Below are 27,985 nucleotides of genomic sequence, written 5' to 3'. Positions count from 1 at the left end.
TATGTGCGATGTAGTTTATCGTGTGATTTGTATTTGCACTCCGTTAGCAGCTGCTTGGTTCAATTAATGCAATTGTAATTGGAAGAAAAAAAAAAAGAAACTAAAGGATTTAAACTCCAACATTTGTCTGGATTGTTCTATGGTTATCCCGACACTCTTTCTTGGCTGTTGTCGTCAATATTTATATCTATTTTTCCATTATAATATTTATTTATTTGATTTTTGTGCGGTGGTTAGGGACCTCTGCATTAAGCGACGGCTAATTGAAACCAAACAATGCATCAGCACATGTCGACAGACAATACGACAGTACCCGCGGGCATAAATTCTTTATCCTCCGCAAAAACCAAAGCATTTTAGTGCCGCTTTTCTTGTTTAAAATGTGGGGCCGAATGGATTATTGGTATTTCCATTCATTTCGGTGGGATGAAGATAATTTGAGATACAAATGTTATGAGTTACAAGTGTGGTCACGGAACAAATTAAAGCCCTAAGACGAGGCACCAGCGTAATTACAACTTGTATTACGACAGCAAAAGGCAACCCCCCCCTGAGACGTTGCTACTTTTGCATCTTTTCCCCCCTCTCGGTATGTTGTGTGTTTGCACGCCGCCATTTGCCTCCATCTTGCTCCTGCGCTTTTGAAGACAATTAGCGCCGAGTACGTTTCTCTTAATTACACCCTTTCTTCAGGGAATATTCGCACCGTTCCCCGCGTATGCCCTTTTTGCTGTTGTCGTGCGCAGCGTCTGCCTGGCGCTCGTTCGCTTGTTGTGTAGATTGACTATTTGGCTGACACGCACAACTTGTTTGAACTTTATCACACCCACAGGGCCCGCGACAAAATGCTTGTGTATGTTTGTGTTTGCGCGGCATCTGACGACGATGCCGCCGCTGCGCCCTCCTCTCGGAGAGGGGGCGCCGTAAATAATTTATGAGGGAAAGAGAAAGAGGGCTTTTGTCGAGTGCACAAAGTTACAACGTGCGCTGTGTGATGTGTTTTACAGACACGCTTGTGGATTAGCGGTGAATTAAAAAAAAAAAAAGAAAAAAAAATTGTTAGTGTGGTTATGTTTTTGGTGGCTCCCGCTGTGTTGTGGTCTACGGGAAGTAAACAATGCTTTTTGTATCGCACTGGTTTTCAAACTGCAAAATGATTTGCAAGAAATACATTTTTAGATCGTATCATTTTAAACAGTGCATACTTAGATATGGGCACTGACGTGCCAATAAAGCAAACTTTGTAAAGCAATTCTGTCTGCCTTAGCTTTGGGACACTTAAAAGCAGCGCTTATTTATTTGATTTCATCACATAAATCGGACTTTAATGTCATAATTTTACAAGTTTATCTTGGGAAAAAAACAAGATTGCCACTTTGTTTCTGAAAAAACAAAAAACAAAAAAAAAACAAATAGGAATTTGTTAGAGTAACATTTCAACTTCTTTTTCTTTGAAAACAGGCAATTTTTGACACTTTTTCCTTTTCCGTTTTATTTCATGACATGGTGGACCTCCAAATAGCAATATAATTCAATTAGCAAGATAAATGTGTAGGCAAGGCAGCCTTATTTACAGAGCTGGGCATCGGCCCTCCGTCCCCGGTTTCTGTCCTGCATATTCAATCGACCCACGTGGTCCCAGTCGGTCGGAGTCAGCCAACCGGCGTCGAGAACGGACTTTACCGAGACCGCGTCACATGCAGGTGCCGCAGGTGACAAGTAAGGAAACAAGAAAAAAATAAAAGGGTGCGGTGTACCTTGCGGTCCCACAGACGCAATGACATGTGTCCCATATTCTTTTCATTTCATCGATGACAACACTGTGTGTGTGTCAGTTGTTTTTGTTTGATATTTGTTCTTGGTTTGGTGGCGTTTCTGCCCGTGCAGCACCTGCGAGTGACGTAAAAATGACCTAATCGATGCCGATTGGCTGTCGCCGGCGAAGGACGGGCCGGGACCAGGTGGGACGAATATGCAGGACGGAAACCGGGGTCGGCGGGCCGATGCCCAGCTCTGCTTATTTATATCACAAATTTCATACACAAGACAACTCAATGTGCTTCACAAAATCCAAAGTCCATTTAAAGGCATTCACAAACAAAACAGTGAGACGCTCAAAAGCAGAGGAAGCAAAAAGTAGCCTACCAAATTTACAAAAAGGATGTGAAGTGACAACATGTAAACACATCATTGTAGATGAAAAAGGAGTTAAAGACATTCAAAAGCAAAGCAAATAATTCAAAAGTAGCATTGTAGCATTACTAAAAGAACGCACAGGGAAATTGATTTTAAAATACCATAAAAGACCTCAATTACAGGTGTGGAAAAAAGCATGGATTTTAACCTGGCTTTAAAAACATTTACACTGACTTCACTACTGTCGGCATCTCATTCCATTTGTGTGCAGCATAACAGCTGAATGCTGCTTCACCATGTTTGCTTTTAACTCTGGGCTCCACAACTTGATTAAGTGTAATGCAAATACATCTTCCAAAAGGGTTTTATACAATTCCCTATGACAGAGTGGGCTTGTTTAGCTTGATAACATTCACCAACGCACATCATATGATGAAAAGTACGAAACATCCGTGTAAATATTTACTCCGCAATTAGCCACTGTTCCAGCCTCCAGAGAAGAAAGAAGTGGCTTATCATTGTACCGGAATGTGTGCAAATGTTTGGCTACTCACTGTATAATAACACCTCAGTATTTCATTCTTCTGCTATATTTCCATGATGAGTGAGTGATTCTGATAACACCAAAGGCACTTCATAGTGGTATTGACCCTGCTATGGCATTTGATAGTTATTATTATGAGGGGGTGCTTGGAAAGACTCTCTCCTGTAAGAGGACCCAAAACCCCCCAAAACAAAACTATGATTTCCCTTTAACTCCATTAAGCGCAGTCTGTCTTTGAATTTAATTCAGTGGCGGCGCCATTAAAAATGACATATGACTCCCGCAATGATAGGTGAATTAAGTTTCATCGATTTGCCGCATTAAGGCCACGGAGAGGCAGGCCTCACTCGAGTGCGGCTGACGTGCAGTTTTTCCGAGTGGAAGCCGGTCATTTTCTCCCCCCCGCTGAGCCTGCCGCTGCTTTAATTACATGCAAACTGCCCTTCATCCCTCACGTGATGAAGACGCAACCGGATTATTTTGGGAAACGTCCTGCTTTCCCACGGGTGCTTGCATGTTCAATCAAAAACAGCAACACAGTCATCAATGGAATACAACTGTGTTTGGTGATCAGGTGATATTTTTTTTTGGTGTCTTTTAGGCATAATAATCGATCAGGATGTGGGTCGATTGTGTCATGAAACGACTGAGGCGAAATGGAACGCAAAGTATCCATGCACACATTGGCGCATTATTGGCATGGAAACAGGAGTGGAAAACATAAGAAAAAAAAAATCTACTGTGAATGTTATTTCCAAGTTCTTCAATGTGAATGTAAAAAAGACCCCCAAAAATGGTAATATGAAAGTACTATTTGTTTCTTTGTATTAGGATTCTGAAACAGTTCAGTTTATGACCCAAACTAGAAGGTTGGTATCTCTGTTACAGAGAAAAATAATGCCGTAACATTGACAGGACACAGCAGACGTTGAATTGACAAAACGAAACAATTAAAAATTAACCCGATAAAAACTAAGCTAGAGCTCACTGAACAAAAATCGTTTTGCGTGGAGCCAAACCCTTTCTTTCCCGTTTCTTTACTATTTTGATGCAAATTTTCGATAACCGATTTATCGGCCGATTGATTTTAAAAAGAATATATAAATTAATAAAATCACTTTTTTTTTTGGTCCCTTACAACAATAAAGATATGAATTACAGGCAGAACATTTCATTTGTTTTTTTTTTGGTAATAGTTTGTCCTAATATTTATTTAGCTTGGCAACAGAAAAATCAGCAAAAATCTGCCGATTTCTTTTTTTTGGGGGGGGGGGGTGCATTTTTGCGTTATGCTGTAGTGTGTCAATGTGTAAGAATTTTGGCCGGGCAAAAATGGAGAAAAAAAACCTGTCCGGGGTCTGCCCATTTTAATATTATCTGATTAAATCAGCTGACCGATTAATGGGTTAGGCCCTGGTTTCGACCCAATGAAAACCAAGCTAGCACACGCTTGAAAAGTGCTTGAAATTGACTTGGAAGTAACCGTATGAACTCCCTGACAACAGACTTTAGTGAAGTGTATCCGAGCGTTTGTCGATCAATGGCCCAGAAAGTGAACTGAGGCGCCGACCACTTTCCCTATTTTCCCCCGGGCTCACTTTGAGGTCCCAAAACCTCTGCACGGGGCTTCATTGTCATGCCCCTCTTGTGAGTAACCTTCCCAGCTCTTTTTTTTTTTTTTTTTTTTTTTTCTCGCCCAGCGCCATCCGGTGAACAGCTGACGCTGAGAGAGCCCTGAATGCAGGCGGAGGGGGCGTTCAAGGGCCCTGTGTAGTCGTCTGCGCCCCCTTTAACAGATAAAAGGACCCTTGCTCGCTTCACAACAGGATTCGGCACCCAGAGGAGCCCGGCAGCCGCTCGTCTCATAGCCTCCATTTCCTCCTGCTAAAACTTCACATTATACGGGACTGTCCTCCTCCAGGACAGCTTACTCCAGCACAGGCAAGGCAGGCTCCTCAATTTAGACCCCAAAAAAGAGAACATTTTGCTGTATGTACAGTATTATCCTTGTTTGAAAATACATATGTTTAACGAAGTCGGGGGAAAAATGTCTTGGCGAGAACTGAGAAGTGGGTTGAGGTTTGCGGGTAGCCTCGGTGCAGGCCCGTGTTTGTTTGCCTTGGGCTCCGCTCAAGGGGCCCTACTCTGTTGGGGGCCCTCGAGCAGCGTCAGCCTCACATTTGAATTTAAGTCGCCGTGGTCTTTTTTTTTTTTTTTCTTTTCGCGACATCCCTACGGTATCGGTTCGCGATTTTTGGGTGAGTGACGCCATCGGTCAGTCTGGAACGGCGGAGGAAATTCCAACCCGAGCCTGCCGTCATGTGGCACTGATAAAGCCTTTCCTGTAACAGCCGGAGGAGCCGGCTTCCTCGTGGGCCGGGGAAGGAGGGAAGGAGGCAGAAGAGAAGGCAGAGAAACGGGGTGGTTGAGTGAAGTCATCTTAAGAGCCATTTGCACGTGGGTAGGCCTACGAAAACTTTTACACGATAGCCACTGCAACGTATGGCTTGTTGCTATCACGTTCGAAACGAGATTGAATTTATAATCTACATCAACATAGCATGTTTAGGATGGGATATTTCCTGTTGTCCTACTCTTATGGATAGTTTTGTGCTAGTCCATGCGGGCTAAGTAAAGAATCATAAAATGTAGTTGAAGATGTGTAAAAATGTATGGAATTCAAATGATAATTTTTTTTAAATTACTATTAGAAATAGAAACAGACACGGCTGATTGTTTGGCAGCTGACAATCAGTAGTGGAGTGCAACAGCAACCAAAACGTCTAATTAAATTTATGACTTCCATTAACAGTAAAACAGGTTTATAAAAGGCTAATTCCTGGCTGCTTTCACTGACTTGCAGTATTGCACATTATCCACTAAGCTAGCTGTACCTTTGCCTTTTGACAACGGTTCACAATTCAATTCACATTAGCGCCACCTACGGCACTGGAGTGGAACAGTAGCAACTGCCACGTATGATTGATATCATTCCTAACCTTCATACACAGCAAAAAATATCAAATAAATACAACTGACCAAAAGTTAAATTACACTGCCTGCCTTTAGCTTCTTAGCTAGCTGATGTACACAAAACATTGCTGATTTTTCATGTGGCCCAAGGAAGAAGCCCCTAAATTTGTGTATAGTTGACCTGTAGCTTGACTTTAATTTCCAACCTTCATTAACATTCAAATAGGTTTTCAAAATACATACTTGCTCGATGTCGCTTCAGTACTGTATTAGTTATTAGCCGCTAAACTAGGAGTGAGGCATTCCACCACTAACTGGTGTTGTTGTTGGGCCTTGGCTGAGGCCCGCACTCTGAATGAATGCCATTCTAGTTCTGCGTTTATGATGTGAGTGAATGCGTGCATCTGTGTGTTGATACTTCTCGCTTCCTTATGTCATGCGTGTGAGTGCATATGTGCGTTTGTGTGTGTGTGTGTGTGTATTCCTCGTGAGCCTCTGTGGGCGTGTGCGCATTTTTGGCAGATTAGCAGGAGAATCACTGTCATATTTTATTTTCACTCCTGACAGCGGTAATGATTAATGGCGGCTGTGGTGTGTTTGGACGTCTTACCTCTGTATTTCGCACTTGACACGGAAGTCTCGCTCAGTAGTGCTACAACAATAACAACCCCCCCCAAAAAAAGCTGCCAAAAAGTGAACTGCACTGTGTGTGTGTGTGTGTGTTTATATAATTACTCAGCATAGCTCGTTGTGCAGGACGCTGTATTGAAAGCATTCTGTTCTCATGTATCATAATGAAGCTCTTTGATTGCACAATTTTGTCATTTTGTTAATGCCAGGGTAAACACTACACAAAATCAAGTATTTTATAAACAACAACATTCATTCCGCATGCAACAACGCATCAGATAAAATCACCAGGAATGGAAACTATTTCACTTGAATAAATAGTGAGTTAATAAAAGCAGAATAGAATTGTGGTATCACTCAATGAGTATTTTTTTTTTTATTAAAAATATCAGTTGTACACACAATCTACCAAATAATCACTTTCACTCAAAACTCAATGAATATTTATTGCAAGCCAATGTAACTTTTGATTTTTGCTTGCAGAGATAAGTTCAGGAATGCACAACTTCACTTTGGCAATTGACACTCTTATATAATTTTTGCAACAAAATGTGTTACTTTTCCTTCATTTCTATGTCTACCATCCTTAAAAGATTACAGTAGGAGTATCTTAGAGACTAATGTGCACAAATCGGTGACGCCAAAAGGCTCAGAGCATTGTTACGCAAAAACGTACACACGCGTAGTGTTTGTTGTCTTTCGCTGAACCCTTGAGACTGGCAAACCAAAGCCCTGGGGTTCGAGTTTAAGAACCACTGGATTAGGACACAGATAGCTCACTAGCTGTTGTATGTTTAGCTTGCTAGCTAGCTAGCAGTCTGTTTAGGAAGCTATCTAGCTAGCTAGCAGTCTGTTTAGGAAACTATCTAGCTAGCTACGTACCTGTCAGTCTAGCTAGCTAGCTAGACAGAGACAGATTGGGTAATGTAGATGGATAGATAGATGGATGAATGGATGGATGGATGGATGGATGGATGGATGGATGGATGGATGGATGGATGGATGGATGGATGGATGGATGGATGGATGGATGGATGGATGGATAGATAGATAGATAGATAGATAGATAGATAGATAGATAGATAGATAGATAGATAGATAGATAGATAGATAGATAGATAGATAGATAGATAGATAGATAGATAGATAGATAGAGATCCTTCCACATGTCACTCATTCTCTTCCTCTCATTCTCTCTGTCTGTTGCTGGTTCTCTTATTGGAAAACGCCAGAACCCGGCGTCCTGGAGAGACCACGACGACGCCACGTCCACGCACTCAGCCGGCACGCCGGGGCCCTCCAGCGGGGGCCACGCGTCACAGAGCGGCGACAACAGCAGCGAGCAAGGTGAGCCCCTTGCAGAGATGCATTCACATTATCACACCTACTGATATGTACTGTGTAATACATACTACTATATATATATATACTACGTATCCTTCATATACAGTGGAACCTGAAGGTCGCACCATTCTGAATTTGACCCAAGTACAATGATATAAGAAGTCTAAACACCCCCTGTTCAAATGTCACGTTTTGTGACATAAGAATGACCGAGATAATCATTTCAAAACTTTTTTCCACCATGAACGAGATCTATAACCTGTACAGCTCAATTGAAAAAAAGCAAATTAAGCCGGGGAAGAAAAAATAAACTACAAAACTACAACACATTTTCAAAATGATTATATCTTGGACTAATTTTTTAAATATCACAGAAACCTGGCATTTGTGATTCACATATTACGCCTTAATTTTTTATAAAAATGTAGTATTTTTCGTGCTTTTCAATGTTACATTTTTACACCTGTCTAACAATTAGGAAATACTGTAAAAGTTTAATGAATTTCATCATCAGTCATTTCAATCAACTTTTCACACCTCTCATTAATGTGAAGACCGAGTGTTTTGTGTTTAATATTAACAGCGGCAAACTTGTTTTTACAGTTTTGTGTGAAAAAGAACAAAAAAAACCAGATACAGCATGTAAAGTACATCAGCGGCATGACTGTCAATTAAATTTGCATTAAATATCAGTAGTGGTCAACTTCTTTTCATGCTTTACAATGTTGACCTGACGACTCACCACATTTGTCAGTGAAATCCGGGCTGACACCTGTAATGATAAAATGTCAATTTATAAAATTACCTGCACACTTAATAAAGGCTTTACAATGGCGGCAATTTGACCCTGAAACAGATTGTTTCAATTTCCACTATTTGCATAAGGGGGAAAACAAATCATTCCTGCACTGTATCGGACCTCGGTTCCACTGTATATGAACATCATCATCGACATGCAAGGCCTTTTAATCGCCCATATCCAGCAAGTATGATGACATCCCAAGCCATCTCCCTCCCTGTGCTCCTTTGGATTATCCCTTCTTTTGACTGGCGTCCATATAAACACAGTCACACCTAAAAATGAAGGCGCTTATCCACTGTTACAGTCAAACAGCGGCGATGCCCCCCCCCCCCCAAAAAAAAGAGCTTTCCAGAAACGTTACTATTTCAGGCCTCGAACAAAAGGTGGTGACTAATAGTGCATTTCTGCCAGTTCTCTCTCACATAAAAAATACATTAAGTTCGCTGCACACAACAGCCTGTAATTACGCCTTAGTGTTATCTAGCACACAACCTGCCAAACGGGAATAAAGCGTTTCAAAACAAACGTATTGGAATGCGTTACAGATAGTGTGCGGCAGTCACACATTTCTGTCTCCATTCGCTCGTCACGCTCGCTGTCAATTTTGACGCGATGAAAAATATGTGTGGCCCGGATAAAAAAAAATTGTTGGTCACGTGCGAGTGTGGCCTAAAGTGCGGATGTATTTATTTATTAGTGTTTGTGTGCTTTCTGGCACGCGTCCGGACTTTTGCACAAAATGTCATCACGTCGTCTCTACACACAAACAGACTCTATGTAGATGGCGGAAGCGAGCGCAGCTGTTGTATCGTTTTGCCAATAAGTGATCAAACGTATTGACGGGTGGCGCACTCTGCGGCGGGGCTGCTTTGAGACCATCTCAGACGAGCCATTATCCAACCGCAGACCTCTGTGGTCACCCGCATCGCGACTAGCCGGGCCTCAGGACCAGCAGATCGCTTGGCTACCACCGCGGGGGATGTTATTGATCCTCTTATGGAAGGGTTTTCATTTTTGAAGAATTGAGTGCGATTTTCAACTAAAATCATATCTGAATTAGTAGAACACTGACAACACTGGAGATCCTTGAAAACATTTTCTTCGGTTGTAGTTAACGTTTAGGTTCGATATATTTGCATTCAAAGGGGAAGTCAACGCAAACATTTTTTTTTCAAGAATATGTTCTATGCAAGCCCACTAGTTGAAACAAGGCATTCTGATGAATATTGCGTTTGTGGAATAAGTGTTAATCCACTCGTTTTTAGCCGTCTCCGGGGGCGGCCATTTTGTTTTCTGTCGACTGAAAATGATCACGGCTTAGATTCAGAAAACAGGTCAGCCGTGATTGGTCGTTGTGAGCAGTTGTGATGTCATTTTCAGTCGACAGAAGACAAAATGGCCGCCCCCGGAGATGGCTAAAAACGAGTGCATTTTGCTGCTTAATTCATATTCCACAAACGCAAAATTAATCTGAATGCCGTGTTTCAACTAGTGGGCTTGCATAGAACCTTTAAGCTCTGTCCTACACTGCTACACTGTACAATTTTGATTAATGTCGTTTTTGATTGATGTTGACAAACTGGTGGGAAAATAGTGATATTTCATAGTAATTTCTGAATTTAACACTGCGCTGAGTGGTAATTTCCTACGTAAGTTTAAATGGACCTCATACTTGTAGAAAGCGCTGACGATAAGCACAAAAAACATTTTCAGATTTGTATTTAATGTCTGGAAGAGCCATCGATGCCGTGATCTTTTGCAGCGGAGCAGATGACTGCTGCATGCAGGAAGCAGAGAGCAACGGGGATGGGACGGGACGGGTCAGGGAGTCAGGAGAGAAACAAATGCACTGCCTATTGATTATCTTACACACATAAGTACAAGTGACCTGTAATCCACAGAGCACTTATCGACTCCTATCCGCACCGTATCCAGTAACAGACGATCGATACGAGGCCAAAGACAGTTACGGTATGGCACTTTGCGTCGGGCCAAGAAGGACACCAGCGCCTCATTCACATTGCCTAATCATAATAATGATGATGATAATAATAATCATCATCATTATCATCATTATCATATCAGTCTTGTCATCCTCCTCATCGTCATCACCATGCTCATCTTCATCTTCGTCCTCGTCACCAACTACTTATTGATTAGAAATAAAAGTGGAATTAAAAAGAATGGAAGACATTGTTTTTAAAAAGGAATTATTTTATTTTATTATTTTTAAAAAGGAAAAATAAGAATATTAAATGAGTCATGATGCCTTTGCCATTAATTACAGCTAATAGTGTTTTATATATATATATATATATATATACATATATATATATATATATATATATATATAGGGTAAAGCAAGTGAAAACATTACAGATACAGTATTTGTATTTTAAACCCTTTTTAAAAAGTTAAAATAGAGACAAAACTGAAAAAAAGTCTGCCTTGTTGCTTTGTGCTTTTGTCGTAAAAGTTAATACTTTTCTTTTTTCCATTCCAATATTAATAGCGTTCCACTTTTTACACTTGTTTGCCAAGAGAACACCTGAAATGAGTTAAAAGAGGAATGTGACTCACCTCATTACGCTTTAGTCATTAGTAAGATGTTATGATGATAGCGTCATCCATGAATACCGTGTCAACACCTGCACCCAAGTAAGCAGCAGAGAAGACGAGGAAGAGAAAGTAGGAAGGCTAGAAGGGCGCAAGAGGGGGGTCAGCTGATTTAATGGTCTAATGAGGCCGTCCTCCAGCCAGTTGTTTTGTGTGCGCCGCGCTCTGACCTTTTGCTCCGCTCGGGAGCCCCGCCGCCTCATTTTTCACATTCTTGCAATTACGTTAACGCTTGAAGCGCTCGCTGACTCCCGACGTTGGCCCTTTTCCATTCTACCACCCCGCCTGCCCCGCCACCGCCAGTACTAGTCACTGCGCCCCCCCCCCCCCCTCCACCCTTTCCCTCTGAACTCTATCTCCTGATACGTTCCCACATAAAATTTGCACTGCGCGCTCTCGAGTCTGCTGAGAAAATGCAAAATGTGTGCTTCGCCGCAGTAATGGGGTCTTTAACAGCTTGGCCCCTGTTAAAAGGGGTGAGAATGAGGATCAGGCAGAATGGATGGGAGACGGCCAGATGGGCATGGAGTACTTTCTTCCAAGAGAAATATCCACTTTCTCTTGCCAGGAACTGTACGTAAAGGTGTGTGTGCCACCGAAATGGAAGTTTCCCTAACATTGGGCAACATATAACAAAGTGATGTCCAAAGCCACATGTAGATCATCATGTTTTATTCACATGACAAATGTACAATATCGTACTATATAAAAAACTTTTAACACCATTAAATGAAATTTTATTGAACGTAAAGAAAGCATTTTGACATACTAAATAAAGTAGGTGTAGATTTGATGATGAACAGAAGAAGACTGTCACATCTAACTGTGTTAGCATTAGTGTTTTTGCGCAGAGGATAAAGAATATATGCCAGTTGGTATAGTTTTACGCCCCGTCTTCATGTGTTGCTTCCGCTTGCCTTCAAAAATAAGTTGTTTAAAGGTTTCTAATGACCGCAAAATGGACGCTAGTCCTTCTATGACATTTTACGTTGTGTGTTAGCATGAAGCTAGGGGACTTGGTGGTTCGGTTAAATACGCAATGTGTCTTTTTCTGTGTGTTTCTCTCATAATCAGTTCGAGAAGCAAAAATGGTTTGCTCCACTTTCCATTTGCAAACATAACACATAAATAAGTAAACACTGCTTTGAACAATGTCAACGTGGCCCTTGTATCCTTCAATTTTTCTGTATGCGGCCCTCGGAGGAAAAAGTTTGGGCACCCTTGGCGTAGCATGATTCAGTGCACTCATCCTCTACTCGACCTCGGGGCCTCTGGATGCTTGCTGCCAGCGCAATTCACCTCTGCCCAAGTCTCGGCGTCGAGTGTGGCTCTGAAGTGGTGCCAAAAAACAATTAAACAAGTGTGCGAGCGTGTTTCGCCACCTCCTCCAGGAGCCGTTTATTGCCGAGCAGTAAAGGAAGGGGAGCCGCGCTCGCAGGAGTCAGTTAAACTTCTGGCAATCCACACATTTTTAAGACTGAGTTCAAGAAAATAAAAACTTGTGAAGAATCCATACACTTCCGATTCAAAGTAGTGGATATAGCGCAACAATGGCAGACAATTAGAAAAAAAAAAAAAGGGATTGTAAAACTAATATAAAAAATATTAGTAATATTGAAAGGAATAGTTAAAAGAAATACAGGATACAGAATTTTTAAAACATTCATTCAAACAAACATTCGTCAAATCTTTTTTTTTAAATAACCTGTATGATATACATTTACATAATTGACCATTTATTTTTCTAAATATCAAAACACATATTACAAAATTATGAAAATATTTTTTAAAATATGATTTTTTTTTTTACGTTCAAAATTAACCTCACTCTAGCCGACATCACTGGCATAACCCATATATATTTAAAAAAAAAAAAAAAAAAAAAATACATATATATATATACCTCACCCCCTCAAAAAAGAAGGATGACCATTTGAATTTTATGTGGCCGTATTTAATGAGTAAAAGTCGTATGATATTTAAATCTATCATAAAGTTATCATGTTGTTCATGAAGATAACAAAAAAAAAATATTTTGGAAATTTCATCCGTTCCAGAAAGTCATGTTTCTACAACGATGTAGCGCAAAAGCCACATGGAAATATCATATTCATAAAAACGCCCGCATGTGTGTGCGTTCACAGCCGAGTGACTCCCCTATGTTGTGCGTAGTGTAGATAAACAAACACCAAGCGGATTGGACGGTGCGCACAATAAAGTCAGCGGCTCATGCCTTGCCCTGCGCATCATTTTGATTAACAGTCTTTTTGGAAGGCGCCCAAGCTTATCTCGCAACATCAGTGGCAGGGAGTTAAACTTGATGAATGTGCGCTCCTCTCCTAGTGAGGCGCCCGCAATTGTGTGTTACCGCTGCAACGCTGACTGCACATTTGACAAACACCATCCGACATACTCAGACATGAACGCTTAATCCCCAAAGATGATTCAGAAAGGTAGAAAAGCATCAAGTCCACACTTGTAATTATTAGCTATGCATCAAGACTTGAGTGGTGAGTGAAAGCTTTTCCCGCGGTCGGGAAAAAAGTGGCAGAAAGCATTTTGTAGCATTTTCTCCACAATTGAACAATCCCCACGCTTTTGTGGATAGACCGACTCCCCAGAGGAGGCCGGGATGGACGGAGCGGAAGGGGGGGGGGGGGAGAAGGGAAGGGGAGGGGGAGTGCGTGGCCTGATGATGTTGTGGTACATTTGTGTAAACGAGCGAGGAGTGCGGTGAACTTTCGGGGTGGCCCTCCCCCGACTCTGCGAGACTATTTGCGGTGCATTTACCTGCTGTGTCGATTTACGCTTGACAAGAGTATCGCAATCACAGTAACCATTGCTTTTTGCTGTTAATACAATTCCAATAATATTCCACCATTTACCGTACAATCCGCTTTTCACTCTGTTAACATGTATTACTCCTCTACATGTAGCTTGGTTTTCTTTTTAAGACCTGCATTCCCACACAGGATAGATAGATGGATAGTTAGATAGATAGATTGATAGATAGATAGATAGATAGATAGATAGATAGATAGATAGATAGATAGATAGATAGATACCAAAATTTGATCAAACCAAAAGACTAGGATTCGATCAAACCCATATTAAGAACCACTGGATTAAGACATAGTTAGCTAGCATAGTTAGCATAGGCAGGTAGGTAGGTAGGTACGTAGCCAGCTAGCTAAAAGTGCAGCTGATGGATAGACAGACCTCAGTCAGTCCTCAGTCAACGACAATGCACAATTTGACAAAATAGACGTGAAGAGAACATACTTGAGGCTGATAAGAACAAAGGCGCTCAACTTGTGGCCGTTTTATATTAAGAACCACTGGCCATGTCCCAAAAAATCTGGAAAACTAAAATGGTGAAACAGTTTAATGCTATACCTCCAGAATAGATTACTACGTGTTCTCAGTCTTTGCACAGATTTTCAGCAATTGTCTTCAAAAGTGGAAATTTAGAAACCAATTCACTTTAAGCCAAAACTTAAGAAATTCATGTTACTTTTCGACCAACACCAAATTAAGGACACGCCTTCAGTTATTTCCCGAAGGTTAGCACAACAATCGCCAGCCAAGCTAGCCATCGCAACTCAGTCAGCAAACATCAACAGCAAACGGAACAAACTAGCAACATTGTTTTTGACAGCCATAGAACAGACAGCAAAAAAAAAAAAAGCACTGCTCGATGTTGTGATGTTGTTTTGTTGGTTTTGGTTGACTTGTTACCATCAGCGTATAACAGTTAAACGTCACATGTTAGAATGACACCGTTGTTTTGGTGGAGGTCAGTCAAAAAGTAACATAGGTGTAGTGTAACACATTACACTTTTTGAGTAATACTGTGATATTCGAACGAATGAAATGCAATCATACGTCTTGGAAGCATGTTGCCCAACACTGCAGTGAAAGAAGAGAGGGCCATCATTCGTGTGAACGTGTGTGTGTGTGTGGGCATGCGTGTTCCCTCTAAGTGCCTGTTAGGCTTTAATTTAGTGTCGTAATTAAAGCTGAACACTGGCCCATAAACAACAGATAAACAATAAAGCAGAGCCAAGCCCCGCTGTTTCATGGCCCTCACTCCCAGCTGCTTGTGCACTGATAATCTTGACGCCGCGCGCTACCTCAGTCAACGCCACACACTGAAGAAACAAGCGCATGCATGTTTATATACCGTACTATATGTGTATGAGGGTTGTAAATACATGCGCTGGTGTTTAAGTATCGACCACTCCCACCAGTCAGGGTGTGAACTGACATATTCTCAACAAGACATTTGTTAACATAGTCAATGTTTTGTTCAGTCGTTTTGAACAAAATTTCAGTACTGTAAATCTGGCATTTCCTTCAAAGAGGTTATATATATATATATATATATATATATATATATATATATATATATATATATATATATATATATATATATATATATATGGTGACAATGCACCCTGTTGCTACACGTTAGCATTGCGCTCATGAAAACTGTGCAGTTTTGTAGTGTGTGTGATAGTTTTGTTGGGAAAGGCCGGAGTTATTGTTGAAAGCTGAGAAGAGTTGAGGGGGGTGAAAACACGTTTGAGGGGTGTGGTGGCGGTGGTGCTGTGTGCGTGTGTTTGTGTGTGTGTGTGTGTGTGTGTTATACTTTCATGATCCCATTAGCATAAGAGAGGCTAAATTATTCATGTGGAGTGCTTAATCTATGGGGAAAAGTATAGTTAATGCACATAGTTTTAAAATGGATCTTGCCCTGCCTCTGCTCTAACACCAGATTCCTGCTGGATTCAGCATTCAGGGGCATTTACGGGAACAGCTACACGCACGCGCACACACACACACGTACACACACACACAAACGAACACGCGCGTCGTTCTCGTCCGACATAGTGTGTGCGGGCACGGCGAGCTGCTCCGAAATCCCCTTACTCGTCCTCCCCTTCCCACTTATTCCCCCCCACCCCCCACCCGCACCCCCGCCCCCCCTCCTTGCTTTCTTTCACCCCTCGCAGGACCGCAGACTACCTGGCCCTCTTCCAAAATGTGATTAAAGAGAATGATCAGCTCCCTCTGCTCCATTCTTCCTTCCTCCCTTCCGCTCCCTCTCTTTCTTTCCAGCTCTATCGTTCTTCCGACCCGCTGCTCTGTTCTGATAGATCACGTTAGGACAAACAAAAGACTATCAGGAGAGGGGGGGAAAAAAAAAAAAAAAAAAAAAAAAACCTCAACCGAGCACTCACTTTCTCCTTTAACAACGGGAGTACCTCAGCCCAACCCTTCCGGGCCCAACCAAACGAACAAACGCGAAGGCCGAGCCTAATCTGCAAAGTAATGTTCCAACACGGGGAAGAAATTAGCCAGATTATTCTGACACCATCTGAGGAGAATGTCAGTCTGTTTTGTGCCATTAGGAGTTTTACACCCCGCCCCGAACCATCCCACTTTTCCGCCTCTCTCCGCCGAGAAGTCGATGCCGCGTCTTTGAGTGAGCTGACCGTAATTAAGGAGCGAGGAGGAAGCGGCGTCGCAGGGAAGTAATCACGGTTGAACTACAGTAAAAAGGAGGGGAGTGACTCCTTTTTTCGCTACTCATTAGACGGTGGCTTTACACACCCGTGTTGCATCGCTGATTACCCGAGCGCCAGAGAGAATGCAGGCAAGCGCACCGGGGTCTGATGTAATACGCCTAAAAGGGATTGGAGCCCCGAAGGGCATCTGGGCGTCCATTAACGCAGCCTCCTGTGTATTTTTCACCTCCATGATGATGATGATGATGATGGCGCTCCCGTCCTTGAGAGTAGGGGTTGGTGGAGGTGGGGGGGTGGCCGGGTTCCCTGGAAATTTTCTTGTTTTGTTTCAGCGCGCTCTCGCCCCAAGGGGGTCAGCCAAGAAGTCGGCCTTTAAGAGGTGATAATCCAATTGCTCCAGTCCTCGCCAGATTTGTTTTGCCCCCCCCCCGCGTCTGGCGGCGTGTTTGTGTGTTTACACGGAGTGTAAGCACGCGTGCGGGGATGTAATAGACGGAAAATAGGAGGACATGGCGACAGGATGTCAACCGGGCCCCCCCCCCCCCCCTTATTTTTTTTTTCTACTGGCCCCATTCTGGATCAGAGCGAGGTTACCGGGGCCAAGTGTGTCAAAGGCACACCTGCAGGGGGACGGCTTACACCAGCCCCCGTTTAAGGTGCGCTTAGTTTAACCCTGACTTCAAATGTCCTCTATCGTGCTGCCCTTTTGTGTTTGACCAATGGGCCTTGCGCCCTTCTACTTTCTTTCCTTTCTTCCACCCTCCCTTTGGCTCTTTAATCTCGCCCACTAACCCCGTAACCTCGCTATTCTCCTCCTCCCCGATGTCCAAACGCACATCACAACCTTCCCAACAAAAAAAAAAAAGACAGCACAGAGTGGAGCGGGGTTGAAGTGGGACTCATTTTCAGCCCTGGAGTTTCATGGTTTAGACTGGTCCACTTTAGTTCGCAATGTTTTAATGGAGATTGTAAAATTGTAATTTTATTCGTCTACCTATTAAAATAACTTACCGTGCCTCCAACGATATTCTAAATAAAAACATCAAAATTTCAATTGGATATGCTTTACAAGATCAGAGTCAGCGTTTATTCAAACCACGACGAGAACTTAAATAGTTGAAATGGACAAAAAGACAAGAAAGGGCAACAATAGGCAGTGAGGCAGATTTATCAAACGCTGTTCAGCTAGCATCATTTAGGCAGCTAACACGGCACTTCCTGTTAAGCGCTCTTATCTGAAACCTATTCACACCACTTCCGGTGTAGTACTTAGCGGACTGACGCTAACGCTATGATCGCCACGCAGCAACAGTTACTGCACTAGAGAATAAGAGGAGGCTGTCCCAGCATGCTTTGTTGCCATTACGAGTAACACTTGTGCCCGTGTTATGCTTCTTTATTGTGTTATTTTATACCGACTGTGGTGTTGCTTCTAGTCATGTATTAAATTATTACAAACTTGTTGACAACTACCAGACCCGATTAATGTGCTAGGACTACATTTGTATGAATAGGCAATACTACAATTAAATGTTGCCAAGGCACTTTATTTTCTGATTTTAAATCGAATCAGAGCAGCGCATTGCAGCCCGGCCCACCGGGCAATCGTCCGGTTGTCCAGATTAGTCACTCCAGGCCCGGGGATGAGTAGCAGTAGCTTTAAACGCAGCCAGCCGACTCTTGTTCCCTTGTGTCCTTTGTTCGCACTCCAAACTCGGGTTTACTCACTGCAAGGCTTGTTTGGAACCTCGCGCTACCCCAAGCTAACGGCGTCCAAGAGAGTGGGAGGATGATAAAGCAAGTGCGTTCCAATCCGAGTTGTGCATCTTTCAATGTTTATGCAAAGCTTTTGAGAGGGCAGGATAAGCTCATTTTCTAGTTGGTTTTCGAGCATCCGACGACTCTTACAAGTTGTTTTCTTTAAAGGTACAATAGGATCCCCGCTGTCTCCACACCTGATCGCTTTTGTTCGAGCATTCCCCGGCTTTTTGGGGAACAGCACTCTATCAGCAGGTAGCGCCGTGAGACACCGATGTTTATTGGAGGCAGGCATCTTATGATTTTTGATCACCCCAGAGGAAGCGTTAGCCTTGTTAGTCAGCAAGGATAATTTCTCATTTACACGCCCCAAGCTGTGAACGCTCGCAAAGGAAAGCCAGGGCTAAATGCGCTACCAAAAAATGAGGGGAGGTAGGTGTGTGTGTGGGGGGGGGGGGGGGGGGGGGCTTCTAAATGAAATAAATGCTCCATCCCGGCTTGGCTGCAGGGGCTAAAGCTGAGAAAAGCCTTCATTATGCATTTACAGTAATTCATTTAAAGGGTTATCAATTTGCAAAATAAGAGAGAGGGGATGTTTGAGGGAAAGGGCTCGGAACAAGGCAAGATGAAAAGGCGTAAGATATGCAGAGGATAGCTCTCTCAGTGCCAATTACACACTTCCATGTTCTAAGGCTACTGTTTAACACCGCAATCGCTTCTCTCGTGCGTCACTCTCCACCCACCTTAAGAAAAAAGAAAAAAAAAAGATCTGATTTCCCTTTAAGGAGGGCGCAGGAATCCTTTTCCCACTATTTCTGTTCAAATATTGTCCTTTTGCCCATTTAAATTCCTTGTTTGCATTCTGTGCGGCTTCCAGGGCAGTTACTCGGTTGCGAGTCACTCCTGAGTCCCCAATATTGGGACGTAGGACTTGCTTGGCTAAACTTATGAAAGATTAGAATTGAACTATTTCATTTGACAAGTCTTGCCTGATTGCAGTTAAAAATCGGAGGCTTCACAATAGTCTGACATTTGTTTTTGTTTTTGGAAGAAAAACATCATTTTTGTGTGGTGCCTTCGAATGCGGGAAACCACCAGTATGCGATGATGCGGAGCATGACGGTTACATGATGAAATGATTCCATTTGGATCCAATGATTATATTTTGGATAAAACCAGCAGAAAGAGAATAGCACAATGCAAGGGGATGGTGCGTTGAATTTACTCAATTTTATTTCGTCAGGCAGTTCCACTAAATGAAATCATCTGGATCCAGATGCATTTTTGAAGTAGATGTATAGTCTACTTTTTTTCAGTATTCGACATCGGACTTCATCCGTCACTGTAAAAGCCACAGAGAGGATTTGAACAAGGATCATGGAAGTTGACACGATTTGCTTTCGCGGGCCACATAAAATAAAGTGGCGGGCCGGATCTGGCCCACAGGTCTTGAGTTTGACACATGTGTCATTGACAACATGAAGGAATCATTAAAAAATGATGTGAATGTGCTAGCTGACTAATGCAAGTACAGATACTGAGTGCTCATGTGCCAATATATGTTGTGACTGAGTAAAATTGTATGACTTGACACTTGCTTAAAGAGGGAAATCAACCCAAACATATATTTTTTCAAGAATATGTTCCCAGCAGGCCCACGAGTTGAAACACGGCATTCTGATCAATTTTGCGTTTGTGGAATATAAGTTAAGCAGCAAAATCCCTGGGACACTTGTGATGTCATTTTCAGTCGACAGAAGTGACAAAATGGCCGCCCCCAGAGATGGCTAAAAACGAGTGGATTAACTCTTATTCCACAAACGCAATATTTATCAGAATGCCTTGTTTCAACTAATCGGCTTGTATAAAACATATTCTTGAAAAAAATATGTTTGGGTTGATTTCCTCTTTAACCCAAGTAAAGAATTGTTTGATATTAGTGGGGAGCCAGGACTTGACTTTTTTTTTGCCAAAGTAACTTGGGCCTTATTTAAAACCTGAAGGTTAAGACTTGAGCCTTACTTATGACTTGCACACACAGTATGCGACTTACTCCCGCCTCGGCTTAGTATGTTTCCATTCTTCCCCTCCATGCTCTCTTGGCAACACGAGAAAAAGCATCATTGCCATCTTTTGCAAACAAGCTGACGATGACTCAGGCCCCTGGTTTGAACAATCGCAGGAAACATAAGGAGACGGCCAGCATTTTTTATTTTTTTTTTCAACCAGAAAACACCACTTATCTGCTGATAGCCGTGTGCGTTCTTTTCATTATCAAAGAGTCGGGTGAACTCACTCTATAGTTGCGTTCAGACTTCAAACTATGAAAAAAAAAAAAAAAAAGGAAAACATTTAACTTTTTCCAGAGAAGGGGCAGGAGGGGGGGGGGGGGGGGGCGTGGGCGGGAGGTGGTTAATGCTGCATTGTTTAGTACGAATGCTTACTCCCGGGGATGTAATGTTTAGACAAGTGAGTGTCTGCAGGAGACATCTGTGAAGCCTGGCCTTGTGACCTCGTAAAGAATGCTCTTAAGGTGGTGGTAGTGGCGAAGGGGGTGAAAAGTGCCTACAGGACACGAAACAACAACGTACCGGCCATCACATTAGATACACCTGCACAGTCAAGTCAAAACATAATATAGGTAGCAGTTGAACGATGCATTGATTAATGTGTTGTTGTCAGATCCTGCCAGGAGCCAATGAATATTTTGACACGATCGCATAGCTCATAAACGAGGTCACCAAAATATTAGGAACACCTCCCGGTGTGACGCAGTACAAGTGTGAATGTGAGTGTGAATACTTGCTTGTCTATACAGGATGGGTGCCCTGCGATTAGCTGGCGACACGTCGCCGGCAAGGTTATTAGAGTTCACGGAAACAAACAAAAAACAACTGAAATTGCCTTTTACGTTTATAAAAAGAAATACAACTAAAAACCATTATAGCGAAAATGTCCTTTGTTTGAGTCTTTGTCAATTAATTAATTTACTTATTATTTTAAATGTATTTATTTTGGTATTACTCTTTGGCCGTACAGAAGAACGACGGTCGAACAATGGGAATTGTTTGCTTTACTTGATTTCACAATACTTATTATGCCCTTTTTTTTTTAAAAGTCTTTCACTCTTTTTTTGCCTTGTATTCAACAAATACTCCTTATGTCTTAAAAAACAAAAAACTAATGCTAAAACTAATAAAAACAAAACTGAAACGAAGCACTTCTAAACCATATATATTTACAAAATCTAAAACATACTAAAACTAATAAAATCGATTAAAACGAAGCATTTTCTAAAAAATAAAAACTAATAAAAAAAAACAATAAAAATGTATTATAATTCACTAAATTAAAAAAAAAAAGTCCAAATCAAATAAAAATGACACCGTCCCCTATAGCTAGTACAGCTGATATAGCATAGCTGTTACGTCATGATATCCTTCTTGAGCCAGCAAAGTAACGTACCCAAAATAGTTTGAATATAGTGATCAATTAAGAGACTAACGTGTTGTCATGCCCACGTTGTGCAGGTCCTTGTGCCCGGCTGGCTTTGACGCTCTTCCTCCTTTGCGCCAACGATGAGATCGTTTTCATCCTTTGAGTCAAAAGGAAGCCCCCAGAGTGCACGGGGGGGGATCCCTCCTGCTATTCAAAATACCTGCCATTGTGTGTCCATTGTTGCGCAAGTTCCAAAGGCATGCCGCAAAGACCCCCTTGTTGTTGTTGCTGATGTGGTGATGGTCCATCGTCACCACTGGCTGTGGCCCTTTGCCCTCTCTCTCTCTCCCTTATTACGCCGTTATTATTTTATTATTCAGTTGTTTATATCGCCAGTCACGAGCCCTCGTTTCCCCTTTGTACTCCCACTCTTGTTCTCGCACTCTTCCTCTGGTGTACAGTATATGCTTATTGTTCTTTTCGAGCACCCTCATTACAGCCCCGTTGGATTTTAAGGGCCTCGTTCTTTTGATTTGGCTCTCGTGGGGGAGTCGCTGTTAGCTGCTGGCTAACAGCTAACAGGGTTGCTTTTGCCGCGGCGTCCGCTTCTCCCCCCGCCCCGTTCAGCCAGCCAGCTAGCCGTCTCAGAGAGCAGGCTTGGGGGAGAATTGAAACGTCAATAACCCCTCGGAAAAAGAGAGACAAGAAAAGAAGGGGCATGGAGAGCTTCAAAAAGCCGAGGATGCTAATTAATAGCATGAGAGAGGCTTGCTTCTGGAACTTTTGACGCTGTGTGATGAGGAGCTTATTTGGAGTCAGGTCCATTCCTACACCGGCGAGGCAGTACAGTAACAAGTGCTTCAAGTCTCATTTAGACGAGAAAGAACACTGATTTGGTAACCTGAGCCCGCAGAATGTTTCATATTCCAAGAAGCGAAGATACCGTATCCAACACTACATGCGAACGGTTTTGTTGTCGTGCTCGACATAGGTCGTATAACTTCTCAAAGTCTTGGTCTCCTCTTTGTCTTTATCTAAGACTTAACTTGGTCTCACGTTGCCTCTCTTTGTAGCTGAACTTAATCTCAACTATTGAAAGTTTTGGTCACACATTGACCAAAAATAATGCATGTATGTAATGCTGAAACTTGCAATGTCCGTTTTTGAACATTTTAGGATTTCATACCATTGCCCAAGAAATTCTCCTCAGAGTATTTTGAGGCTAAACGAAGCTAACACAAACGGGTGCGTTTCCTATAGTGAGTGGTGAATGTGTGCCAAGGCCCAACGGACGCCACCCGGGCCGGGTTATTGACTCGTAAAGGCGCCGGTAGGTGAGGGGTCTTGACAAGACGCGAGCGGCTCGACGCTCTCAAAAAGCAGACTGATTTCTACTCTAGTTGGCTCCCCGGAGAGAGAGACAGAGAGCCCCGCTCGGCTGTATGGAAAAATGTGACGATGAAGAGAATGAAAGAGTAGTTTTGTGAAAGGAGATGCTCATTCCCGCTCCGTGTGCCACAAAATCGCGACCCCTCCCCCTGCCCCCCATTCCATCCCCCATCTCCGTTTCTGGCGGGAATGAGAGCAAGAGGGGCTGGTGAAGAGGGCTGAAGGAACTCTCTACATTATGTGTCACAGTTGTCACTGTTATGCTTCACGTAAGATTTTGTAGCACAACCCTGCATGTTTGTTAGTTGTGATTTATTATAAACAGCGACACAAGAAAATACAATGCATGTATGAACTCCCCGTTGATGCGGATGGGCGGGACTAATTCTTGAGGCTAAACTGAACCGACAATTTTGTGGTTTTTGTACAATTTTTGTCGTACAGCACTGCATGAGTGTTAGTTTTGACTGAGTGCATCTAGCATTAGAAGAGCACACGACGCATGTATGAACTCCTGTCGACTGATGGACCCGGCTTATTAATTAAGATAAATTGAACTGGCAATTTTGTAGTTTAGGATTTTGTAGTATATTACTGCATGGTTGTTAAAACTGTGCTAAGCAACAGCAGAGGAGCATACAAAGGATGTATGAACTCCAAAGGATGCATGAACTCCGCTCCCTGCTCACTGATCAGATGAATTCATCAGGCTAAACCAAATTGTCACTTATGCTTTATGTAATGTTTTGGGACACCATCCTGCATGTTTGTACGGCTCGTGACAGAATATTAAGTATAATCAACAGCAGGAGAGAATACACAGTCTGTATGAACTCCTCTTGATGCTGTCGGAGCAGACTAATTTATGTGGCTAAACTACACTGAGGTGTGATTTGTGCAACAGTTCATAGTATAGACTTGAGTGTTTGTTCATTGTGATGAAATCCAAAAATCAGGAGAGCATGCAAATCATGTATGAACTCCTCTCCATGCTCACTGATCAGATTAATTAATGAGGCTAAACCAATCTTTTAATTGTTTTATGTCATGTACCGTAATGCCAACGCGCATGTTTGTTATGCTTTTGACAAGGTACAGTCAACAGCAGGAGAACATACAACGGCTGTATAAACTCTCGATGTTGTTGGAGCAGACTAATTTATGTGGCTAATCTGCACTGGGAGTTATGATTTAATGTATGTCGCACTTTAGAGTTTGTTCGTTGTGATGAAATCTAAACAACAGGAGAGCATACATAGCTCTGTATGAACTCCTCTCGATGCTGATGGATCAGACTAATTTATGAGGCTAAACTGCACTGACATAGAGCAATGCAGGCGGAGGGGGGGGGGAGGGGGGGGAGAAGGAAGTTTTCATTGACTCTCCGGCGCCGGGCCGAGCCAAAGCCCCCGCAGGGATCCGGCTGGGTTTGAACTTTATCAGGGGCTACACTTAATCAATACCATATCGGAAAAAGAATTAATTACTAAAGCAGAATAAAACAGCCGCATTTTAAAGCGAGGATTCATCAATTCCGTAATCTCTTGGTTACAGCTCAGGTGTCAGGAGGATCATTTCAACTCGGTGTAATGAGGAACTGTGGGAGTTTACAGCCAGCCTCCGCTGTCCGACTCCTGTGTGTACATGCACACACAGACACACGCACGCACACACATGTGCAAACACACACACACGGACACACCTTGCAACTAACTCCCAGCTCTTAGCCTACATCTAATCAAGATATTTTCTTCCCTTTTTGGCTTCGTTCCCGAGCATTTGTAGTTGTTTACCCATTCCGTCCTGTTCTCGTGAGAATTTATAAATAAAATGAAGGCATTGCAGTTTGTAGGGAAGATGCATTTAAAAAAAAAATCCTAATTAATGTTATGGAATAAATATACTTGGTGAATTTTGGTATACAGTACTGTGTATACATGTTTTTTGCCTTGCGTTTACAGCGCAGTGTCTCTGCCATTTTTGGGGAGTTATTTTACTTTGTACAAGCTGCTTACGCATGCACAGGCTAGCGTTTGGTTATGAATATCAGAAATTGTGTTACGTTCTTATGATTTCCTATTACATTTTCACATTTATTTTTTTAACCTTCACTGTTTGTTGTCATGTGAGTGGCTAGTAATGATTATGACACAGCACTTAGTTTTTTTTGTACCATTTCCTACTAAATAGGAAACAACAAGAAAAAACATTGTGCCTTTGACACGGTCGACCATGTTTTTTTTTTTTTAAACGTACACTTTTATGCTCTGGGCTCTCAGAAGAAGCTGTTGCTTTTGTTTTTTCCAAAATATCTTAGCAATCGGTCAGAGTGCATTAGATATGATTGTGTATTTGTACACAAGGGTGTGCCGCAGGGTTCTGTGTTAGGTCCACTTATATTTCCCATTTATGGGAAATACACTCCTGAAAACACTTTGAATCGTCTTGTCTTTTTAACAATCATCAATCTACTTTCTATAACAGTAGGAACTTTGAGCTTATTAATGTGAACTTCTACTTGGCCAACGATGCCATGTTTTAACAACTCCACTCGCTCTTCCTTCTGCTCCCTCAACATTCCCATTGTCTGGGAATTCCTGCCATTGCGGGCAATGAGACAGCGGCTTATTAAAGTTGAATTCTGTGGCGCGAGTGCTGATGAGAAAGCAGGATTCCCGCTGCTCTAACCATCAAACTGGACATTCCTCCTGGCCGGGCAGGGACACCGTCGGTGTTGCAACAGAGGAGGCGGAATGGGGGTGTTAAGATCAAGCCAGCATGCTCAAGTAGCAATAAAAAGATGTTTTTAGTACATGGCGAGCACATTTAGATGCTGGTTGTGCTCTCCCGACGACCGCCGCTTTCCAGCCCTCCTAGCGCTTGACCTACACCCTCGAGTCTGTAAACGGACTGTCCTCGACTTACCATAATGTTGTGGGGGGGGGCGGAATTCAAGGCAGGTTGTGAGGGGGTTATGGGTGATGAATTGGCTTTTTAGTGTGCTCATTAGGAAGCCAAACAGAGTTTAGACTGGCGGAGCAGGGCAACAGCGCAGTAATCAGTTCTGCTCGCTTTGTTCCTTTGCCTCCAGGACATCCATGGGAAGGAAGGAAAAAAAAAAAAAAAGAAGAGGAGAGAAAAGGAGAAAAAAAAAGTTGACGGTGTTTGGTTGATGAGAAGACTACATAGAGGCTAGAATCTGATGGTTGACTTGTTGATTTGATTTGATAAACCTTTTAATCCGTTCGGGCCCCCCTAGCGCCCCAGTGTATGTGAAAAACCTGTCCATCAGTTGTGCCAAAGGATGTCTTTAATAGAGAAAAAAAAACATTTCAAACAGTCGGTTGGTTTGTTTGTTTGGTTTTACATGACAATTGAGGATGGAAATTTACCACTGATGCTTCCATGTGATGTTTGATCTAAAACAATGTCGACTATTCCGCAACTCCACGCCGCCGTGGCCGCTGATTATAGTGCATTTACACCAAAGATGCGGTTTTGTACAGCAACGTATCAATATTGGCTTTCATTTTACACAGTCTGGGCGCTGCATAGTGTTGCAAAATCGAGCAACACACTGAATTGTTTGGAAGGTTCAAAAAAGGTATCGAAGACGCTCGCTAAAACTAACGATCATTGTTTTATTGCAACGTAGCCTCCCTCGCTTTGGCAAATCCCTGCACTTTAATATTTAATGGCCGAGTATGCTCATCTGGATGCCCTTTTTCTCGTCTATTGTGAAAATCAAACAAACGATGGCTTGAGTAGGTTCGATAATCTGCACAGTTTTGCGGTCAAAATCGTTTCTTTGTGCCATATTTGGTAAAAGAAGCGTCGAAAACAAGAGTTGCTCAGGAGCCCCAGAGAGTGCGAAACGTCTGCCGGGTACACAAAGCCCCTTCATTAGCCACTCACCCTTGCCGTCTGAGCGAGCGGCAGTCATGGGCATCACAACTCCCTTTGAGTTTACCACCCACCCCTGCAATTTAGCCCTTTTGCCATCCATGCAAATTGCCTCCTGACATCTGCAAGCGCCTGCCTCCTTTTGGGTTTTACGCATCTTCATTTCCTGTGGCTCTTGTAGACTGACCCCCCCCCCCCCCCATCACCAAAAAAAAAAAAATGTTATGACTCCAGCTGTAGTCCACGTCTGTACATTATTGTGCTCAGTGGAAGCAGGAGTTCAGGACATTCAGGGACATCTTCTCTAGAATGGTGTTTATGAAAAAAGAAACAAGAAATCGTTGCATTTTCCTGTTGTTGATCGAGGAAATGTAATCAAGTGCTCATTCCTCGCAATCCTGGATCGGCATCTTTATCGGAATCCCCGCCAAAGCTGGAGTGTTTATGGAATAAAATAGTGAAATCAGAACCTACAAATCCATGAGGCATGAGGTCTCGTTGGATACAAATTTCTTATGTCCGAGAAGTCATTGTTTATCATACCATCCGCAGTCAGGCTTTCATGAAATGAAATGCACACATACCAACTTGGCCCAACGCACTCATAATACAAGCAGGAACAAATCTACGTAAAAAGCAACCTTTTGCTGATCTTAATTTACTAGAAAATCCCTTTTTTTTTTCTCTGCAGTTTCTTTGCAGTCTCATTAGTCCACTTCTATTTCATGCACTGATTCACTAGCTAACAGATTAAAGGGTGGAGCGGCTCTTTAGTGACACGCAGGTCAAACTTTGCCCACCCTTGCTCTGTAATGTAACTTTCAAAGAACTTCATCCTCCCAAATGTCAATTGGATAAGCTTTGCATCAGCAGTTACTTTGTTTGGCGTGAAATGTAAAACCCAAAACAAATGCGCCCCAC

The 27,985-nt window shown here is 42.5% G+C and overlaps 1 protein-coding gene across 8 annotated transcripts in view; it reads left to right on the top strand.

The window, feature by feature from the left end:
• The window catches only part of meis2a (Meis homeobox 2a), a 113,410-nt gene that overhangs the window by 9,858 nt on the left and 75,567 nt on the right, over positions 1-27,985 (top strand). For all 8 annotated transcript variants that reach the window (XM_086049360.1, XM_086049361.1, XM_086049363.1 and 5 more), the window contains exon 7: positions 7,516-7,630. In XM_086049360.1, the coding sequence (XP_085905486.1) occupies positions 7,516-7,630 (115 nt within the window). The remainder of the gene's footprint in view (positions 1-7,515; positions 7,631-27,985) is intronic.

This window comes from Filicampus tigris, chromosome 13 (assembly GCF_054856515.1).
Source record: "Filicampus tigris isolate MCC_2025a chromosome 13, RoL_Ftig_1.0, whole genome shotgun sequence".
NCBI lineage: Eukaryota > Metazoa > Chordata > Actinopteri > Syngnathiformes > Syngnathidae > Filicampus > Filicampus tigris.
This window is presented reverse-complemented; position numbering and strand designations above follow the sequence as displayed.